This window comes from Pan troglodytes, chromosome 1 (assembly GCF_028858775.2).
Source record: "Pan troglodytes isolate AG18354 chromosome 1, NHGRI_mPanTro3-v2.0_pri, whole genome shotgun sequence".
Classification (NCBI taxonomy): Eukaryota; Metazoa; Chordata; class Mammalia; order Primates; family Hominidae; genus Pan; species Pan troglodytes.
Window position 1 is genome coordinate 7,622,134 of NC_072398.2, and position 19,516 is coordinate 7,641,649.

Consider the following 19,516-nt stretch of genomic DNA (forward strand, 5'->3'; position numbering starts at 1 on the left):
GCCTACAGGCATCTACAAATGCAAGAGAGGCTGAGGACTTCAGTAGAATTTTTGACAGACTCATGAAACTAGAAGTACAAAATTTGGAGTCTGGGACACTCCTGCACCCCTTGCTCAGGAGGGCAGGTTCTGATAAACCCCTTATGTTTTAGATCAGGACCCTAAACAGGTACATCCCAGGAGAAGGGCAAACTGGAAGGAAACCAATGATCCAAGGGCCTGTCTGGAAATCATCTCTAGTCCTGATCAGATTGCATTAATTTTTGATTGCTGGTAATCACAGCCACCCAACAGAAACAAACATAAATCCTCTCTGGAAAAAAAAATGACATCACCATAGGCCTTAGATTTTCCCCACATTTTAAAATATAGAAATCTGATCATGTCACCCTTCTGCCCCAGCCTTGCTATCCTTCTTTTAGCCATTGTATTTGCCATGCTGCCCCTTGCTGAGGGGTTTAGCGTGTATGATATCCATGGCCAGAAGTGTTATCTTTCTTCTTTACATAGTAAACTTCCATTCATCCTCCAGGTCTCCACTCAGCTTCACTCTCTGAAAAAAGATTTCCTGGGCCACCCTACCTCAAATCCTGCAATTATGAGTTCTCACAGTGCTTTGAACTTTATCTTTGGGGTAAATTGCATCCTTCCAACTTCATATGTTCAAGTCCTAACCCCCAGTACCGTAAGAATGTGACATTATTTGGAGATAGGATCTTAATATAGGTAATCAAGTTAAGATGATATCATTAGGGTGGGCCTTAGTCCAATATGACTTGTGTCTTTATAAAAAGGGGAATCAGATATGCATTGAGAAAAGATGATGTGAAGAGACACAGAGAGAAGACTTCCATCTACAAGCCATGGAGAGGGACCTGGAACAGATCTTTCCCTCACAGCTCTCGGAAGGAACCAACCCTGCCGACACCTTGATTTTGGACTTCTAGCACCAGAACTGTGAGACAAGACATTTCTGTTTCTTAAGCTACCTGGTTTGTGGTAATTTATTTATTTTGGCAAGCCTAGCAAACTAGTACAAAGAGCTTACAACAATAGAAAATTTACATCTTTAGAGTGATTCTATAATCAACATCTGTCTGTCCTTCTAAGCTATCAACAGGTTTTGCTCACCATTTTATTCCTAGCATCTACCATTGTGTTTGTAACATAGTAAGTGCTTCATATATATTTGTTCAGTGTATAAATAACGGTAGAGATTACATTTTTAAGTAAAGTTTGTAACCAAGTGAAGCCAAAATTTATTGAGCCCCTACTAAATATAACTTAATCTGCTAAATTTTAGGGACTCAAAAGTTACCAAGATAAGTCCTTGTGCCCAGTAAACACCCTATTTAGTAAAAAGAGACAAAGGTATAAATGTATCAATGTTTAATGAACCACTTTTGAGTATGGAGGCCCACTTCTTACATTAAAAATTTGCAGATTCTTTTATATTATTTGAATTTCTAACATAGATTGTTTAAAAATATATAATAAATTTAGTCACAAATCATCTACATATACTTTAAAAATAATTATGTGTTTAAGTCATATAATTTCATCCTACTTACTCAAAATTTTGTATGCATGTTATTTCACAGACCCCTTGCAAAATAGCTCTGGGCTCACAGGTAAAAATCAATGTAAAAAACAAAAAGAATAAGTCAAGTTCTGGAAAACACACATGAAAAAGATTAATTTTTTCTTGACAAATGTGGCAAATTGTATTTTTCAAAGATGGTCATGATGATATCCTTTATCCTAAATGCTCTTCTCCAGTGTGATCTTGATGCTCCTTCATCAACACATGGGGTTTATTTCTACAATCTCTTAAATCTAGAAGGGCCTGTGGTAGCTTTGACCAAAAAAATGCAGTAGAATTACCCTTGAGCCATTTCCAAGCGTAGTCCTTAACTGGTCCAGAAGCTTCTGCTTCTTTCTTTTAGGAAGTCAATTATCACAAAAGACAACAGGTCGTGAGAGTTGGAATGAAGACACAGGAGGTTCATTTATTAGATTGGTACAAAAGGAATCACGGTTTTTACCGTTAACCACAATTACTTTTGCATCAACCTAATAGAAATGAGTCTCTCTTACTGAGAAAACAGGTAGGGAGAAAGGCAAGTAGGACACTAGAGCCACAATCTAAACAACAAGTGATCAGTGAAAATCTAGTGTAGGGAAATGGCCTAAAAGGAGAGATCCTGGGATTCAGAAGCAAGAAATCCACTCATCCATCTCCTAAAAATTCAACCACAGTAAAGGAGCTACAATATATAATGCTGCAAACAAAGCTCTCAGTGACTGTGTTGGAATAGGATCAGCTCTAAGCCAATGATGGGCCAATGGTCTGGTTGCATGGGTTTGTTATGTTCTTTTTCTTTGATGAAAATTGATTCCAGGATCTCAGAGGAGGAGGGCTGACCAAGGTGGAGATTCTGCCTCAATACTTCTAAGGTTGGCAGATGCCAATTCATACCTTTCCAACGCTTACGTGTTTGCCAACTGAACATGTATTAATTGTTTTTATGGGAGAATAAGGGATCTCGGGTAGTGTGGGCACAATAAGATTAAATCTAACTTAGGCTCATGAAAATATTAAGTGCTAGAGAAGATGAGGCCTAATGGGATCTCCTACACATTGCTTGTAATTATCTTTTCAAGTTGGATATTCACATATTGAACAAACCAGCAATTCCTCTTAAAGGCATATACACAAGAGAAACTTTTGCTATATGTATATTGGGTGACATGTGCCAGGTTGTTCAGTGTAGTGCCTTTCATAACTAAAATAGACAAACAAAAAAGTGGGGAATAGCCAAAATGACTATCAGAGAGGAATGAACGAACACATTATGGCATATTCACACAGTGAAATATGATATGAATATATTAGCAAGACTATAAGTGAAAAAATAAGACTCAGATAATTTTATACTGCATGATACAAAATAAAAACAATCAGGACTAAACTATAGACATACGCAAATATATAATTTGTGAAACACATAAGTAGTATTTATATGTACATGTATATATGAGATAAATATGTAAATAATATATGATAAAACTATATATAAAAAGGCAAGGGAGTGATAAATAAGATTTGGCATAATGCTTCTAATGGGTGCGGGGCAAGTACAGAGTTGATGAAGTCACTGGCACTCTGTCACTTCTTGTGTTGAGTAGTAGATTCATGGCTGCTTATTATTATTATTATTAATAAACAAACAAACAAGGAAGTAAAAGTGTTTTCTCCAAGACCAGTCATAATAGTGTGTAATGAAATAGAGCTTGTATAAATATGATCCCAATTCTGTGTAACGGAGGTTCAAATAAATTTAAAGAAAAAATACAATGGTAGGTGTTATGTCAGTTCAGCCAGAAGGGGTAGTAATGTGCATGGCTAACAATATAGCTTTCAGACTGTAATTTTCTTTCCCTTCTCACTTTCTGTAAAAAGTGCTTAATTGGGAATAACTGTCAGTGCCATCTTGAGTTGTTAAGCTGGCAGGAAGGACTAAGACAGAAATATATAAGTGGAAAGAAAATGTGGTGTGCAAAGCATGCTAAGCGCACCACAAACTCTTGGTTAAGGCACAGCTGGGTTCCTGAGCATAAATAGTGAAGGAGAATAGCACAGGGGAGAAGAAATCGGGCAGGGTTAGACAGCTGGGAGAAACAAAATGATTTTTTGATTCTGGTTCTGAGGGTAAAGCCTTAATAGAGATAGGACTGTTCCCAGTAAGGACATGAACAATTATGAAAAGTTTCTGTATTTGTTTCAAAGCACCAAACGTTCACGATAGTGAGATGTTTGCTCACAAAATAATTTTGCAAATTAAACATTTTTATGAATAACCAGTCTATCCTGTTTGTGTGTACGAGACTTTGAGGACATTCCTTGGTTACATAATTATGGATTTACCCAATTTATCATTATCTCACTTCTCCACTTTCTTCTTCTGTCTCGTCATACTTCCTTATTTATAGGTCATGTGCTGTATAGGGATGCCTAACCTACCACTTAAAAACATTATTTGAATATTTCCTTTCTATAAATGTTGAGGTATGCTTCTCCAGTCTTCCGTTGCTGAGCTTTTCTGTCAGTTCCCATGTGACCCCTCTAGCAGCAATTGTTCAAGTAGCCAATGATCATGAGAAAACTGTAAACCATTTAAATTTATAAATGTTGACCCTTGAATCTTACACTGAACTGATAAGCAACAAAAAAATAAGAAGAAAGAAGGAAAGGGAAAAACTGTGATCCTATTAGGAAGAGGAAACAGGATTATAAAAATTCCGTACATTTTATGTCTTTTGATACAATATATTTGAAATTAATCTGATAGTGCAATATTAAACGTGTCAACTACTTTTGACTTAATGAAGCATATAACACCTTCCCTAATCCTTAAGAATCATGAATGTTTCTGAGTTTTCTGTCTATCTAACTTTTAAAAAGCTTGTTAATAGTGTTGAAATCCATATTTGGTCATGAAACTATAGTTTGACGTCTCAAGATTTTGATCTTTGGGTATATCAATGCAATGAGAAGAATCAGACTGTTTACTTACAATGCTATAAGCACATCAGTGTCTTCATACTTTGTTAGTAAATATTACATCTTCCAGAATTGCATATGTTATGCCAAATGTTGTTTTATTATTTAATCCTTACCCTGAGTTCTCTAATCTGTGTCATCTGGAATTGGTCTCTAAAGCCAAGCAGTGGTCTTGATTTTCCCTCTTATGAGAAGGTGAATGATGCACATTCCTGAGTGCTCTTAAGAAAATTTATGACTTTTACTCTAGTCTTGATCTTCGTCCTGAACTCCATCTGTGACTACTGAACCTGTCTATAGGCATCTCCCTCTCAATATAGCTAAAATTTGACTTATTCCCATTCCTCAGCCCTCTCATTCTCCTTCTTCTGTATTCTGTATTCCATAAACTTTCTTCCTCCTTATATATTTCATATCTTAGAGAATAGCAATTGCACTCACTAATTCACCCAACCAGGGTAGCTCGGTGAATATTTAACACCCCTCTCTACCTACCAGTATACATGAAATTAGGCAATACGTCCTATTGATTGTTCGTCTTCAGTCTCTCTCACAACAGATCTTCTGCTACCCACAGCTCTGTCCTTACATGGGGCCCTCATTAGCTTTTACCAGGCTACTGCAACAGTTTTCTAATAACCCTCTTTCCCCAGTCTGTATGCATTCAATCTGTACTCTGCACTAGAACTAGTCATCTTCTTTTTATTTTCTTTTTAGACAGGGTCTTGTTCTGTCACCCAGGCAGGCATGCTAGGCTGAGATCATAGTTCACCGCAACCTTGAACTCCTGGGCTCAAGTGATCTCCTGCCTTGGCCTCCCAAGTAGCTGTGATTACAGGTGTGCTGCTATGCCTGGCTAATTTTTTTAATTTTTGTAGAGACAGGATATTGCTATGTTGCCAAGGCTGGTCTCAAACCCCTGGGTTCATGTGATCCTTCTGCCTCGGCCCCCCAAACAGCTGAGATTATAGGCATGAGCCATCATGCCCAATCACTAATTATCTTCTAAATAAGATGTTGAATGATTATTTTTGTCTTACAGTTGTTTATTAGCTCCTTATCTTTTCAGGAAAAAATTCCAAATTTTCAACATGACATAATAGATTCTTACATGTGATCCCAACCTCTTTCTCCAGTTCATTATGCACTATTCTCATGCACTATCTCATGCACTATTCTCTTGCACCATCTGTAATAGGCATACTAAATTTACTATATGTTTTCTGAATATGCCATGCACTTTTATTCTTCCATGCCTTTGAATACTATCCTTCCCTGCCTTATATTCAGTTTTTTGGAAAATGCCTACCTTTCCTTTAAGACTCATATCCTCAGTGTAGTTTTTCCTGATACCTCTACTCCTCCAAAAGACTTGTTTGCCTTTTCTTCTGTAATTATATATATATATGTATATAGATATGTTTTAATGTCTCAAGTACATTGAATTATTTATTTATAGTCTTGTCTGACTTCCACCAGGCAGTAAATTCCCAGAGAGGAATAATATTTGTATGGCTTGTATGTTGTCTTTTTATCTCTGATATAAACCACAAATTCTAATGAATTAGAAAATACAGGTAAATGTGAAGAAAAAAGTTATTTCTCACAATTTTACCACCAATGGCAACCAATATTAACATCTTCTATGTATATAAAATACATGATATTTCTTTTCAAAATGGTAACAGGTTGTATATTTTCTTTCATAATTTCTTTCAAAAAATGAAAAGTGTACTCTAAATACATATCCATGTCAAAAGATGTCTGAAGTAAAACCATTTAATACTTGCATTACATTTGATTGTAGGCAGTGTGCTTATATTTGGATATTCAAGTTATTTTAATTCTTTAGCATTATAGACAATTGTATGACACATACACGTTTCTTTTGATAAAATCTCACTAATGAAATGGCCCACCAAAGGGCAATTTTGAATAAAAGGGATTGAAACACTGGCCAATTCTGAGCTCCACACCCTCCTTCTATCTGCCCCGTTGGCTCCTGGGCCTTATTACTAGTGGGGGAATGGAGTAAGGATAACAGGGGAATGAGAAAACAAAGAGGGAAAGAAGAGAGTCTGACGTGAGCTGGGGAGAGAATATTGATGATCTAGAGTCTAAGAGGAGCCTGCTCAATCTTCCTTTGTCTTGCTTTTGGAATAACTGCAAAGCACATGAAAGAGATTCAGATTGACTGGGGCAAGATCATTTCAGAAGGTTTTGTTGGGAGTTTTGAATACACTCCAGATCTGATGTTTTTGAGAGCCCACATTAGATTCTATTTGCTTTTAATTTCTCATTGGCTGAAGGACAGTTGTTTCTCTGAATGCAATGCCATGCTTAGGCCAACTTCAAGGGTGAAGTAGCTATTGCTGCTTTCTGGAAATTTTTTTTTTTTTTTTTTTTTTTTTTTGAGACAGAGTCTCACTCCATTGCCCAGGCTGGAATGCAGTGGCACGATCTCAGCTCACTGCAACCTTTGCCTCCCAGGTTCAAGCAATTCTCCTGCCTCAGCCTCCCGAATAACTGGGACTACAGGCACACACTGCCATGCCTGGCTAATTTTTTTGTGTTTTAGTAGAGATGGAGTTTCACTGTGTTACCCAGACTGGTCTCGAACTCTTGCGCTCAGGCAATCCACCCACCTCGGACTCCCAAAGTGCTAGGATTACAGGCCTGAGCCACCGTGCCCAGCCAAATCCCCACTATTTTTAAGACTACAGATGTGTATATTTTCAAGTTGTTTTCCAGGAAAAAAAATACCAGCTTAGATTACCATCAACAGTGTATGAGGGTGCTCTTTTTCTTTGAGTAGACAGATAGAGGACTAGAGGAATGCATGACTGAATATGGACAGAAGGGAAATAATCTGAGAGTATTTGGGAGGAGGATGGGCCAAATGAGAAGGAATGAAAGACACACTCTTTGTAGGCACTTAACAAAGTTTGGAGCTGTCTAAAGTTGTTGGTTCCATTCCAGATACTTCCCACCAGATAGTAAATGAAGGAATCTCTGAGGGATGAATTCCCTGAGGTGAGAGTGGGATTTATGAGGCACAGCCACAAAGAAATCCATTCCACCTCTGTTTTTAGAAGGTGCTAGATATGGGCCACTAATGAGAGTTTCATATTTAAGAAGGCTCAGAGCCTATGAAATAGAAAACTGAAACCCAGGTCTAACATGGTGAGGCCCACCAAACAGCCTGCCTTGCTTGCTTTTTATTGCTTACTTCTAGTTGATCTCAAAGCCCATATAGCTAAAAGTCATGTAGCCAAACAATATACATCTAATCTGTCACTAGCTTCCTTATAGACAACGTCTCTGGCATGTATGTCACTATGGTAATAGTTGCTTAAAGTTTTTGTTTTTGTTTTTGTTTTCAGGAACTAGGCAGGCAGCTCTTACCCAATTTAAACTACTTGAAAGAGACCACCAACCCTCTTTCTACCTCACCCATTGACTCCTGGGCCTTATTACTATGGAGTAAGGATAATAGGAGAATGAGAAAGCAGATAGAAGAAGGAAAGAAGAGAGTTGCAGGCCCTTCAACTGGGCCTGCACAAATGCCCAAGAAGTGACTTTCTGATACCAGAAGGCCAAAAACCTCACCTTCAGAGCATGCTAATGCCACCATTTTCTGAACATGTGTCCTATGAAGAGTCGTGAACCTTGATTATGCATGCTCAGACCACCTATTCATTTTTCCCCACTGCTAATCACCTTCCCCACACCTTAGACCACCCTGCTTCTTTACATAAATATCTCTAAGCCCTATCTTTGGAGAGGTGGATTTGAAAGCTGTTCTTCCATCTCCTTGCTGGGCTGTCCTGTGAATAAAATCTTCTCTTTACTGCAAAACTTGTTGATATGGTTTGGTTGTGTCCCCACCCAAATCTCATCTTGAATTGTAGCTTCCATAATCCTCATGTGTTGTGGGAGGGACCCAGCGGGAGGTAATTGAATCATGGGATTGGGTCTTTCCCATGCTGTTCTCGTAATAGTGAATGAGTCTCATGAAATCTGATGATTTTATAAAGGAGAGTTCCCCTGCATGCCGTCTCTTGCCTGCCACCATGTAAGACATACCTTTTGCCTTTCACCATCATCATGAGACCTCCCCAGTCACGTGGAACTGTAAGTCCATTAAACCTCTTTTTCTTTATAAATTGCCCAGTCTCAGGTAGGTCTTTATCAGCAACATGAAAACGCATTAATACACTTGTTATCTCAGTAACTGACTTACTGCATGCTGGGCAGAACAAGCATAGTTTGGTATCAAAACAAGAGTAGAGCGAATAGAGCTTAGCTTATTTTCACATCGATAAAATAATAACAATAAAGGTTAACAGTAATTATGTCTCTTTCATGGTATAGCTCATTAATATTTGCAAAAAATAAAAAGTATGCACTTGAATCAAATTCTATGTAGACCTCAACCCAGGATTATAAGCCATTTGATGGTTCATATGCACTGAGGACGTTTACTTCGGGGAAAGTGAAAATTCTGGGTGACATTTGATTTCTTTTTTTAGAAAGGAGTAGGTTGAGAACAAAGCTAGAGATCTGTGAGCGAGAAAGTGTGAAAAAGAAGCAGTAGAATTTTAGTGTTAAAAGACTAGCAATCTAGTTTTAGCCCAAGAGGAAGAAACTGAGACCCATAGGGTAAGATTTCCTGAGTGTCCAGCTGGTTGCAAACTCTGCTATTCCCAGTCCCCTCAATGAATAATGCTTTTTCCATCCCATGAAGCTGAGTGAAGAGTAAGTGGTGAGGTGGAAAAATCCTAAGAAGAACAGAACAGAAACACCATTTGGGGACAGTTTGGCATCAAGACCATTTTGAGCCTATAAATCCATGACAGGATTTAACATCTATAGCTGTGAGACATAAACTCTCATAGAGTCAAGGTCAAGTTGCCTCAAAAGCAATTTCATCAGCAGAGGCCACTGACTTGACTTGAATTCCAGGGGGCAGGGCACAATTATCAACAATAAGTCAAAATATGTACAAATCTCCTCACCCTCTAAATACTACTAAATGGAGAACTTTCCTGGGTCAAACATAGGGAGAGTAGATCACAAAGCTCTGTACAGTGGGGTTTCTTTTTTGCAGAAAGGAACAGAAGAAATATTTGAATGATATCCTAAAATACATCTCCAAAATACATGCTAGAATAGTGGACATACATTACAACAGCAGGAGTCAGCTGAGACTGGAATGCTTAATAGCCCTCTTAGCCAAGGCTCTTGGCTTCAGTCAAAAAATGATGTCTTGAGTAGCTTTAGCTGTCACTGAAATGGTGCCTTTTTGCTCTGATCACTTTAATCATACCTGTAAACATTGAAAACAGTTATCAAAAGCAGTATTTTCTAAGTCTTAATGACTGAATTCAGATGTGGATTAAGGACACTTGTTTAGGTTAAGTGTCCTTAAGGAAAGAAAACATATCACTCTAACATGAAGTAAGGCAGTTTGTATGGCAGTTTTTTTGTAATGCAGGTTTTTTTTGAAATGATGTGCTAGAATTGAAAAGCTACACTGTAGAACTCCTTCCAGCATGCAAAATTGAGATTATTTTCCAAATCCTTTTTTAAGTTACTCATTGAAAGGACTGCATTCCTCATGACATAATTGTGTTTAAAAAAACTCTTTAAAAATTTCCCATAACTTCTAAAAGAGTGATTCTCCACTTTGTTCTGAAATCAAACTCACGCACAGAAAATATTTTAGTGTGGCTCACATTATAAGGCACTGGGAAACCTTTATAAAGATAGCAGGAGCCAAAGATAAAATAATCTTTAGATCTATGAAGTAAAAAGCTTCTATGGGGAATAAACTATGCATAACAAAATTTTAATAGAAGGCAGCATTTGATAATGACAAACAAAGCCCTGTGGGCATTTAAAGAGAGGAGAAGCCTTCACAGGTTGATTGTCCTGCAATTATCTTCTGGAACTAGCAGGAGGTAATCCCATTGGCTGGAGAAGGGATGGGGGAGTTGTAATTCACACAAGGAGGAAAATATCAGTCAATACACTGGTCTTTCTAAATATTTAGGTCAATGTTCTTGAAATGCTATTTTAACATCTTTTCCCACTTGTTTTTCAATATTTAAACTTTACCTGGTTTATGATTATGGTTTAGTTTCTTTTACCTTTTGTTTCTCATTAGAAGTTTCTTTACTGGTTTGTTGATCTCTTTGACTGAACATGTCTTCAAAGAAAGGAAATCAATTGGTTTAACCCAAGATCAGATGATCACTACATCAGAGCAAGAATAACTTCTCAGGGTGACTTTTCATTAGGCAAGGTTACTAGACATGGTAAGCTACCACTGATAAGAATTGAGGGAAATTCACTATATTTTTTGGATGTCTAAGTAAAGGTTCTCAACTCTCTTTTTTTTTTTCTAGGGGCCAGGGGAGAGCCTTTAATGTGTTAGACAGTATAAGGTACTGGGATATGGTTTATGGAAAGGAGGAGGTAGGAAGGGAGGGTGGAAAAAATAACAGAAGAAGATGGGCAAAAATGTAATCTTGTCCTCTATGTAAAGACATTAACCTTCTTGAATTGCTCTATTTAGTCAATACTTTTAAAAATAATTTTCTCAATATTCAAACATGCATCTGTTATTATTTTTTCACCTTTATATCATTAAGTTTTCTCATTCCTCTCATTTATTCATCCACCCAATACATAATGTTAGGCATAATTCCAGCCTCTGGAATACATTGGTTAATAAGAGTTTATATCCTAGTTGCAGTAGATATCTAAGAAACAGGTTAAAAAAAAAAAAACCCAAAGTGTGTAATTTCCAATACTGGTAGATAAGATTAACAAATAAAAAGGGAAAGGGGTGAAGCCAGAAAGGCAGATAGGCTCAGTTCAGACAAGACCTTTGGTAAAGAGTTTGGGTTTTATTTTATTGGAAATGGGAGATCATTGGAAGATTTTAAGCAGGGGATGATAATGATCAGACTCATGTTTTAAAAGGGTGTTTCTGGCTGTGGTGTGTAGTATGGACTATAAGGGAAGAGGAGTTAAAGCTGGGAGACTAATTTGGAGCTTGTTGCAGGAATAAGGATGGTGGATGATAATGGCTTGGGCCAGGATGGTTGTAATGGCTAGAATTTAAATGTATTTTGGATACAGAGCCTCAAGGCTTACTGATGGAGTGAAAGAAGAATAAGCGTTTGCACGAAATGACAAAAGGAATCAAACATGATGCCTAAGCATGGACTTGAGCAATGGGATGGATAGAATTCTTTTGCAGAGGAATTTTAGTTGCTTCCTAATACACAAGTAGTACTTTTTGTCTCCTATTTTCCAGCATATGTATGACGTGGTTACATGATGACGATCTCATGTTATTCAGGGAGAAATCCATGGATGACACCCACATTTTTATGCCCCCCAAACCCATATATACAATCACATATTTGTTATCTCTCCCTTGGATTTCTAAGAGATAATTTTTAAAATGAGACATCACTGCTGCCACCTTAGTCCAAGTCTTGAACTAACGTAACAGCCTCCTAACTGGTCTATCTCGTCTTCTTAAAATGTTCCTAGTCATTCTCCACATAATGGTCCAAGGGACCTTTTAAAATCACAACTTAATTTCCTGCCTAAAATCCTCCAATAGTTTCCCATTGTAATTTGAACAAAATCTGATCTTCTTGCCTGGACCTCTAAGATCCTACAAGATCTGGTCTGTCAGCTTCTCTGGCCTCATCAGCTACTCTTCTCTGGCCTCATGCAGTTCCTGCCTTTCTTTCTGCTCCTTGAACTTGGGCAGCTCATTATTGCCTGAGGGTTTCTCTTCCTGCTGTTCCCTCTGCCTGAAATGCTCTTTCTCAAGATCTTCACGTAGTTAGTTCTATCTGATCATTCAGGTCTCTGGTCACATGTCCCTTCAGCAGAGCAGCTGTCCCTGACCACATTCTAAACAGGTACTCCCAAAGATGGTCTCTACAGCATTACCCTGTTTTCATTTCTTTCATAGTGCTTCTCTTCAACTGAAGTTATCTTATTTGTTTTCTTCTTCCTTGTCTTTTTCTTCTCTGGAATTCTCACCCTCGCATCCCTACTACCTAAAACAATATTGGTACATAGTAAGTAATCAGATTTTGTTGAACACATGAATTCTCATTTTGTGCAACATTTTGATAGGACAGATTGGACACAAGCCTAGTATGAAGCAGTGACGACACATGTCCCAACCAGTGACCGACACATCATGTGATAGCATTTCTAAATGAAAATTTAGATTCAGAAATATTAAAAGAACAGTTCTAGCACTTTGCGGAAAAGACACTAAGGAAGGCAGAACAAAAGACAGCATATACTATATAAATACATGTGTGGCATAAAATATACCACCTATATTCAGCCTAGAACAGTGTTACGCCCTCAATACATTTTTTGTTGAGTGGATATATGAATAATTAATGAAAAGTCTCCAAATGATTTGACCAAAGGTGATAGGGAAATGATTTAACCTTGACTAACTGGGATGTTTGTATTCTGAAACAGAAATTCTGCTGAGAGGGGAAAAAGCAAAGTTGAATCGAAGCAGACCCACGTTAAACAGAACTACCTTTGGCACCTTAACTATGAAAGCAGAGAGTGACCTCTCCTTCCGTCTTGCTAGGTGTGGGGCAAGCCCCAGCACCTTTATGTCACGTGCTCAGTGAGAGGTGAACACCTCACTCCACTGTCTTAGGTGCTCCACTGGAAGAGTCAAGTAAGTCAGGCGACCACATAAATCTTATTCCCAATTACTCATATAACTAGTGAACATTCAACATGATACTTTGACGTTAGCTTCATGTTTCTTGACCCTTTTATTCTCATTAGACAGCATTAACTGAGTTATTAAACAAAGCGGAACAAATGTTTTTATTAAAATGAATATTGAGACTAATTCCTGTTCCTAAAAACATAGCCAATTTGGGGATAAAATCAAATTCGATTTGCATTATTTTTGCTTTTTAACAAATCCTAAACCAAAATGATGAGGGAAAACAGAAACCTTTGTATTTAATGGCTATAAAATATCTTTCCTGAAAAAGGACAGATTAAAACTCATACTATATTAAATCTATGAAAATTAAAATATTAAAAAAATAAACAAAATAGCTGTATTTAAATATCAGAGTTTTCACAAGAAAATTAACAATTTGCAGAAGTGACGAATAATAATCATTACGAGTAATAATAGTTAATATAATACCACCAACAATAGTAATCCATCTGAAAATTCTTACCAAGCCACCACCAATGACAGCTACTTTTTTCCTTTGAATGACAGATGAGTCCATAACTGCTGAAGTATTTTTCACAATTATTGTTGCTTCTGTCACTGAGTGACACTGATTTCTGTGTCTCCTACACACTGATTTCTCTGAGTTTTTATACTGCCCCAAGCCTAGTGCATTCCTGAGCCAGCGGCAATGTTTAGTCAGGGCTAATTTCCCTTGACAGTATTAACCCATTAGTTGGCCAAAGTACAATCAGCTCGGCTCTAAGAAAAAATAAATTCATTACAATAACCAAATTTTTTTAAAAATCCATCCAATTGGAGACACTCTATTTTTTCTATCTTCTGTGTAAGACACAGAAATTTTTAAGCAGTCTTGTGGCTTTTCTTCTTTTTCTACAGCATATATTCTTAGTTTCGTTTTCATTCATGATTAACCATGAATGGAACCCTTCTCATCTGAAGTCCAAAAACATCTTATACCTCCCTTAGAGAGTAAGATGACATGGTTTCATAATTCATCTGTGGATCATTTTTGTGGTTAAGACCAATCAAAAATTTCATCTAAAGGGTCCTCATGGATTGTTTTTAACAGGCTCTACCAGGGAAAATTTTCTGCAAGGTCTTAATATTCTCCCGATCAACATTTTGAATTGTGTAACTGACCATACTTCCCCTTTTTTTTTTCAGCCCAGATGCTAGAAAATTTAGAATCTAATTTTAGAATCTAAAATTTAGAGTCTAATTACCACTAGGGGAGATGACTGACACAATGCTTCTGTAAACTCATTCCCGACTTCATGTTATCTATTCACTTTTTTGTCTTTTTCACTCCATTTTAAATGTTATACTTTTGTGCATGATTTGCGAATTGCAATTGTTTTCTGGAACATGATGTGGTGTAATGTAAAATAAGAACATAAATGAAGTTGTTTCTTCACTTCCTGTTAAGCACATAAAGAATTCAGAACGTTTTTTTCCCTGGTTAGGAACTAGAGTTAAATGGCATTCAATAGTGACCCCTTGTGGATAAGCATGATTAGGTATTTTATTTATTTTGAATAGGTAATACATTAACATGGCATGAAATTTAAAAGACACAAAAGAGTACACGGTGAATAGTAATCCTGCTAACCTTGACCCTTGGCCACCTGTTCCTCCTGCCCAAAGACAACAACTGTTTTGGTGTGTGGGTTACTGTATTCTTCTACACATTGATTATGTCTTTCTTGTTCTTTCCTTGTTTCCTATCTTCTCCCTCTCTCTCCTTTTCTCTCTTTCTCTCACTCTCTCATTCCCTTCCTTCCTTTCTTTTTAAACATACATTTAAAAACTTTTTCCACATCATATTTCTCACTTTACAACATATAGCTTGAGAATTCTTCAATATCAATATGTAGAGAATATGTATCAATTCCTCAATATCAATATGTATCATTGTTAAAAAATCTTTTAAAAATTATGAACTATAACACAAATGAACAGTATAATAAGTTACTGTAAAGCAAGTATCCATGTAACTACCATTTAGGTGCAGAGAGAGAATATTGCCAGAATCCCAGAAGTCTAACGTGCCCCCTGTTAATCACCCCTCCTTCATAGAGGTAACTGCCATACCAACTTTCTTTGCTTTTATGTATAATTGTACCATGATAGATGCATCCCTAAAATAGTTTGGTGTTGACTTTTTTGAACTTTCCTATGAATGAACTTATACTCTTTATTTTTTTACAACTTGCTTCTTTTTCTCAATATTATATCTCTTAAGATCCATTTGTGTTGTTGCATGTTTTTCCAGTTCATTTGTTTTTATCGTCATATATTATTTGTCCATTGTACTGTTGATGGACATTTGGGGTGTTTCCAAATTTTTAATATCATGAATAATGGTGTTGCCATAAACATTCTTGTGTATACAATGTCATGTACATATGTATGAGTATCTCTAGGTTTCATATGCTGTTTATGCTTTTTTGTTTGTTTTTTGTTTTTTTTTTTTTGAGATGGAGTCTCACTCTGTTACCCAGGCTGGAGTGCAATGGTGCAATCTCGGCTCACTGCAACCTCTGCCTCCCAGGTTCAACTGATTCTCCTGCCTCAGCCTCCTGAGTAGCTGGGATTACAGGTGCCTGCTACCACGCCTAGCTAATTTTTGTATTTTTTCACTAGAGATGGGGTTTCACCATGTTGACTAGGCTGGTCTTGAACTCGGCCTCAAGTGGTCCACCCACCTCAGCCTCCCAAAGTGCTGGAATTACAGATGTGAGTGACTGCGCCCAGCCATGTTTATGCATATTTTTAACCTTTCTGAATAAACGAAAGTTACATTCCAAAGTAGTGCATTAGCTTTTACTTAACACAATGTGTAAAATTTGTCTTCTGCTGTATCCTCACCAATGTATGTATTGCCAAGAATTTTTAATTTTTGCAGGTCTGGTAGATGTGCTTTATATTTCATTGTTCTTTTAATTTGCAGTCCTTTGATTATCAGTGAAGTTGAGCACATTTTTACCTGTTCATTCACAACTTCTTTTTCTTCTTCTGTATAGGTAGTGTTAATTTTTTGGGGGGGAGGGTGGGAATTTTTTTTTCCTTTTTTGAGTCCCATTGCATATGAACTTTAGTACTTAGATATGTCACAAATAACATTTCATTCACTCTGTGGCTTGCCTTTTTGCTTTCCTAGTGGTGTCTTTTGATGAAAGAATATTCTTCATTTAATACATTCTTTTCCCTTGTGGTTAGAGTTTTTCATGTCATGTTTTATCACTTTTTTTGTATAATCTTGAGGTCATGAGGATATTCTTCCATGTTGACTTCTAAAACAGTTATAATTTACCTTTCATTTTTAGGTCTATGATCAACATGGAGTTAGTTTTTTTGTTTTTGGAATGCTGTGATATAGATGTCAAAATTTTATTTGTTTTCCAAATGAGTACCCAATATTCCCTGTACCAATAAATGAAAAGACTTTCCTTTTCCCACATTGCCTTTGGTGTAGGTCCAGTGTTAATATATGTGTGGGTCTCGTTCCAGGTTTCTATGCTATTTCATTCCATATAGTCTATACTGCCCATACTATATCTACTAATGCCAGTTCCAAAGCCAAATTACAATAGCTTTAATACAATCCTTAATATCTTCATCAATTCACCCACCTTGTCCTTCATTAATAATATATTGACTATTCTTGGTGCTTTGTATTTCCATCTGTTTTAGAATCAGCCTGTTAATTCCATTTTTAAAATCCCTAAAATAAAATATGGTTGGGATTTTTGACTGAGATTGCTTCGAAGTTATACATCTATCTGGAAAGAATAACTATTTTGACTACTGCGTCTTTCCATTCAGAATATGATACGCCCCTCCCCACCATCTGTTTGTCATCTCCAAGGCTTACAAAGTTATATTCTTTCCCTGTAGAGGTTTGATCCCCTGTTATTATGTTTAGGTAATTGATTTTTAAATTTTTATTGTAAATAATATCTTTTATTTCATTTTCTACTATTAATAGTATTTAGAAACACATTATTTTCCATTCTGTGAGCTTGTATCCAGCAGCATTGCAAAAGTTATTAATTCTATTCATTTTGTCTGTAGATTTTTTTTATTTTTCTTTTCACCCGATCACAATGATAGTCCCTTCCTTCCTTCTTTCCTTCCTTCCTTCATTCCTTTTTGTCTTTCTTTCCTGTTGACTGAATGGTGGATTTTTCTCTTCACCACAATCATGGTAGTTTCTCTCTCTCTCTCTCTCTCCCCGCTGCTACTGACTGATTGAATGATTCTTTCCATGCTGGCTAGTACCTCCAGTACAGGGTGGAATAGAGGTTTATTTCTTAAGTTCCAAATGCATGGGACATCCTAGTTTTCTTACTGTTATTGGTTTTTAGCAAAATTCCAGTGAGGCCAGCTAATATGTGCTATAGATTTTCAAACATGTGAAACTGGTTAAGACTCATTGTATAGCCATAAAGTGGTAAATTTGTGTAAATGCTTTGTGTGTACTTGAAATATATATATTTCAAGTATTTCAGAATATATATATATATATATTCTGAAATTAATGTATATATTTTCCTATACATATCCATTAGGTCAAGTTTATTAATCATGTGTTCAAAACTTTTGTATTCTCGCTAACTTTTGGTATGCTTGTTTTGTCAATTACTGAAAAAGGTATGTTAAATAATCTCACGCTGTGATCGGTATTTGTCTGTTTCTTCAGCATTCCTATCTATATGGAACAATCCACAGTTAAAGCTGCTATCCATTACTGGTAAACTAAAGCTTTTATTATTATGAAGCAAATAATTATTTTTGCCTTAAACTTTATTTGATAGTACTATTAGCTTTTATATTTAGGTTAGCATTTACATATTATATCATTTCCAACCTTTTGGTTTCAACTTTCTTTTATTCTTATGTGGCCTTTGTAAACAGCATTCTGTTGAACGTTTTAAAATCCAGTCTAGTCTTTAATCTTTATCTTTTAACTTGAGTCTTTGGCTTTCTGTCGTTTCACTAAGATGTATCTACATAAAAATTTATTTTTATAGATCCTAGCAGGAAATCATCGGGTTGCTTAATAGACATTGGTTTCTTCCCTTGTCTCTTATCCTTTAATCTGTATTTTCATTGCTTGTCCTTTTGTGCTTCGCTATGGATAGTTATTTTAATGCATTACGTATTTTAACGTATTATTCAATTTCCCAATTCTTTTTTCTGCTGTCTAGTCAGCTGATAAACTCATCCATTATGTTCTTAACTTTGATTATTGTAATTTTTTAGTTCTGGAATTTTTATTTTATTTTTCATATATACCACAATATTTTTAGTTTCCAGCACCCTTGCCAAAATCCTCAAGTTTATGTTTATTACTTAACATAATAAACATGAATGTCTTATGGTCTGCGCCTGATAATTTCTAGTGTGGCTTTGTTTTGATGGTTATTTATCTTTTGTAGATACTTATGTTATCTAATTTCCCTGTGAGCATTTTAAGCTTTGAGTGCTCAAAATGGTAGTTGAAAAAAAAAAAAAAAAAACAACTTGTAAGTAGTTTGAGGCTTCAGGCATCAGTGTATTGCTTTAGAGAAGATTAATTTTGCTTCTGCCTTGTGCTTATGGGTGATTCAGCACTCACTCCGTATGCAATATCAGTGAGGTCTGTCTTAGGAATAGCTGTTCCTTTGGTATCTACATAGCCCATATGGGACAAAACTAGAGATCGTCATGCTACTTGCTCTCTTTAAGCCTAGAAGTTCAAAACCCTTTTCCACAACACATGACACATTTCATTTTCAATGTTATTCATCTGAAAGATGAACTCTCATGGAAGTACTAATATTAGCAGTTTGGGCACAGATAAGATAGCCTGAAGTTTACATACAATTCTCTGCTTAATGGCTAGAAACTTACCCTTTTTCTTTGACTCAAAGAAGCACACATATTAATACTATATTATCTGAGTAAAAACGTATTGCACCTGCTTTACTTATTTTTAAAATAATTTTCAAATTTTGATACTTTAACTCCTATGTATAACAAATTGTGACCCACCTCACAAATAATCTGGCTAAAACAGTGTTTTATGACATTAAAACTGACTATAAAGATGCTGATAACTATTGTTCTACGATGTTTCTACATCTCTTATTAGGTGGGTCAAATAACTCTCCACTTATGGGCCA

General features: G+C 36.3%; 1 protein-coding gene across 7 annotated transcripts in view; it reads right to left on the reverse strand.

Annotated features, from left to right (window-relative positions):
* The window catches only part of KMO (kynurenine 3-monooxygenase), a 61,198-nt gene extending 46,957 nt beyond the window's left edge, over positions 1–14,241 (reverse strand). For 2 of the 7 annotated variants that reach the window (XM_009441743.5, XM_001160394.6), the window contains exon 1: positions 13,831–14,241. In XM_009441743.5, coding sequence (XP_009440018.1) covers positions 13,831–13,884 — 54 coding nt within the window. In that variant the 5' untranslated portion in view covers positions 13,885–14,241. Of the gene's footprint in view, positions 1–12,544; positions 12,655–13,830 lie in introns of those variants that run through there. The other 5 variants (XM_063790142.1, XM_063790140.1, XM_009441745.5 and 2 more) reach the window with 5 other exon arrangements.
* Between the last annotated feature and the right edge of the window lie 5,275 nt (positions 14,242–19,516).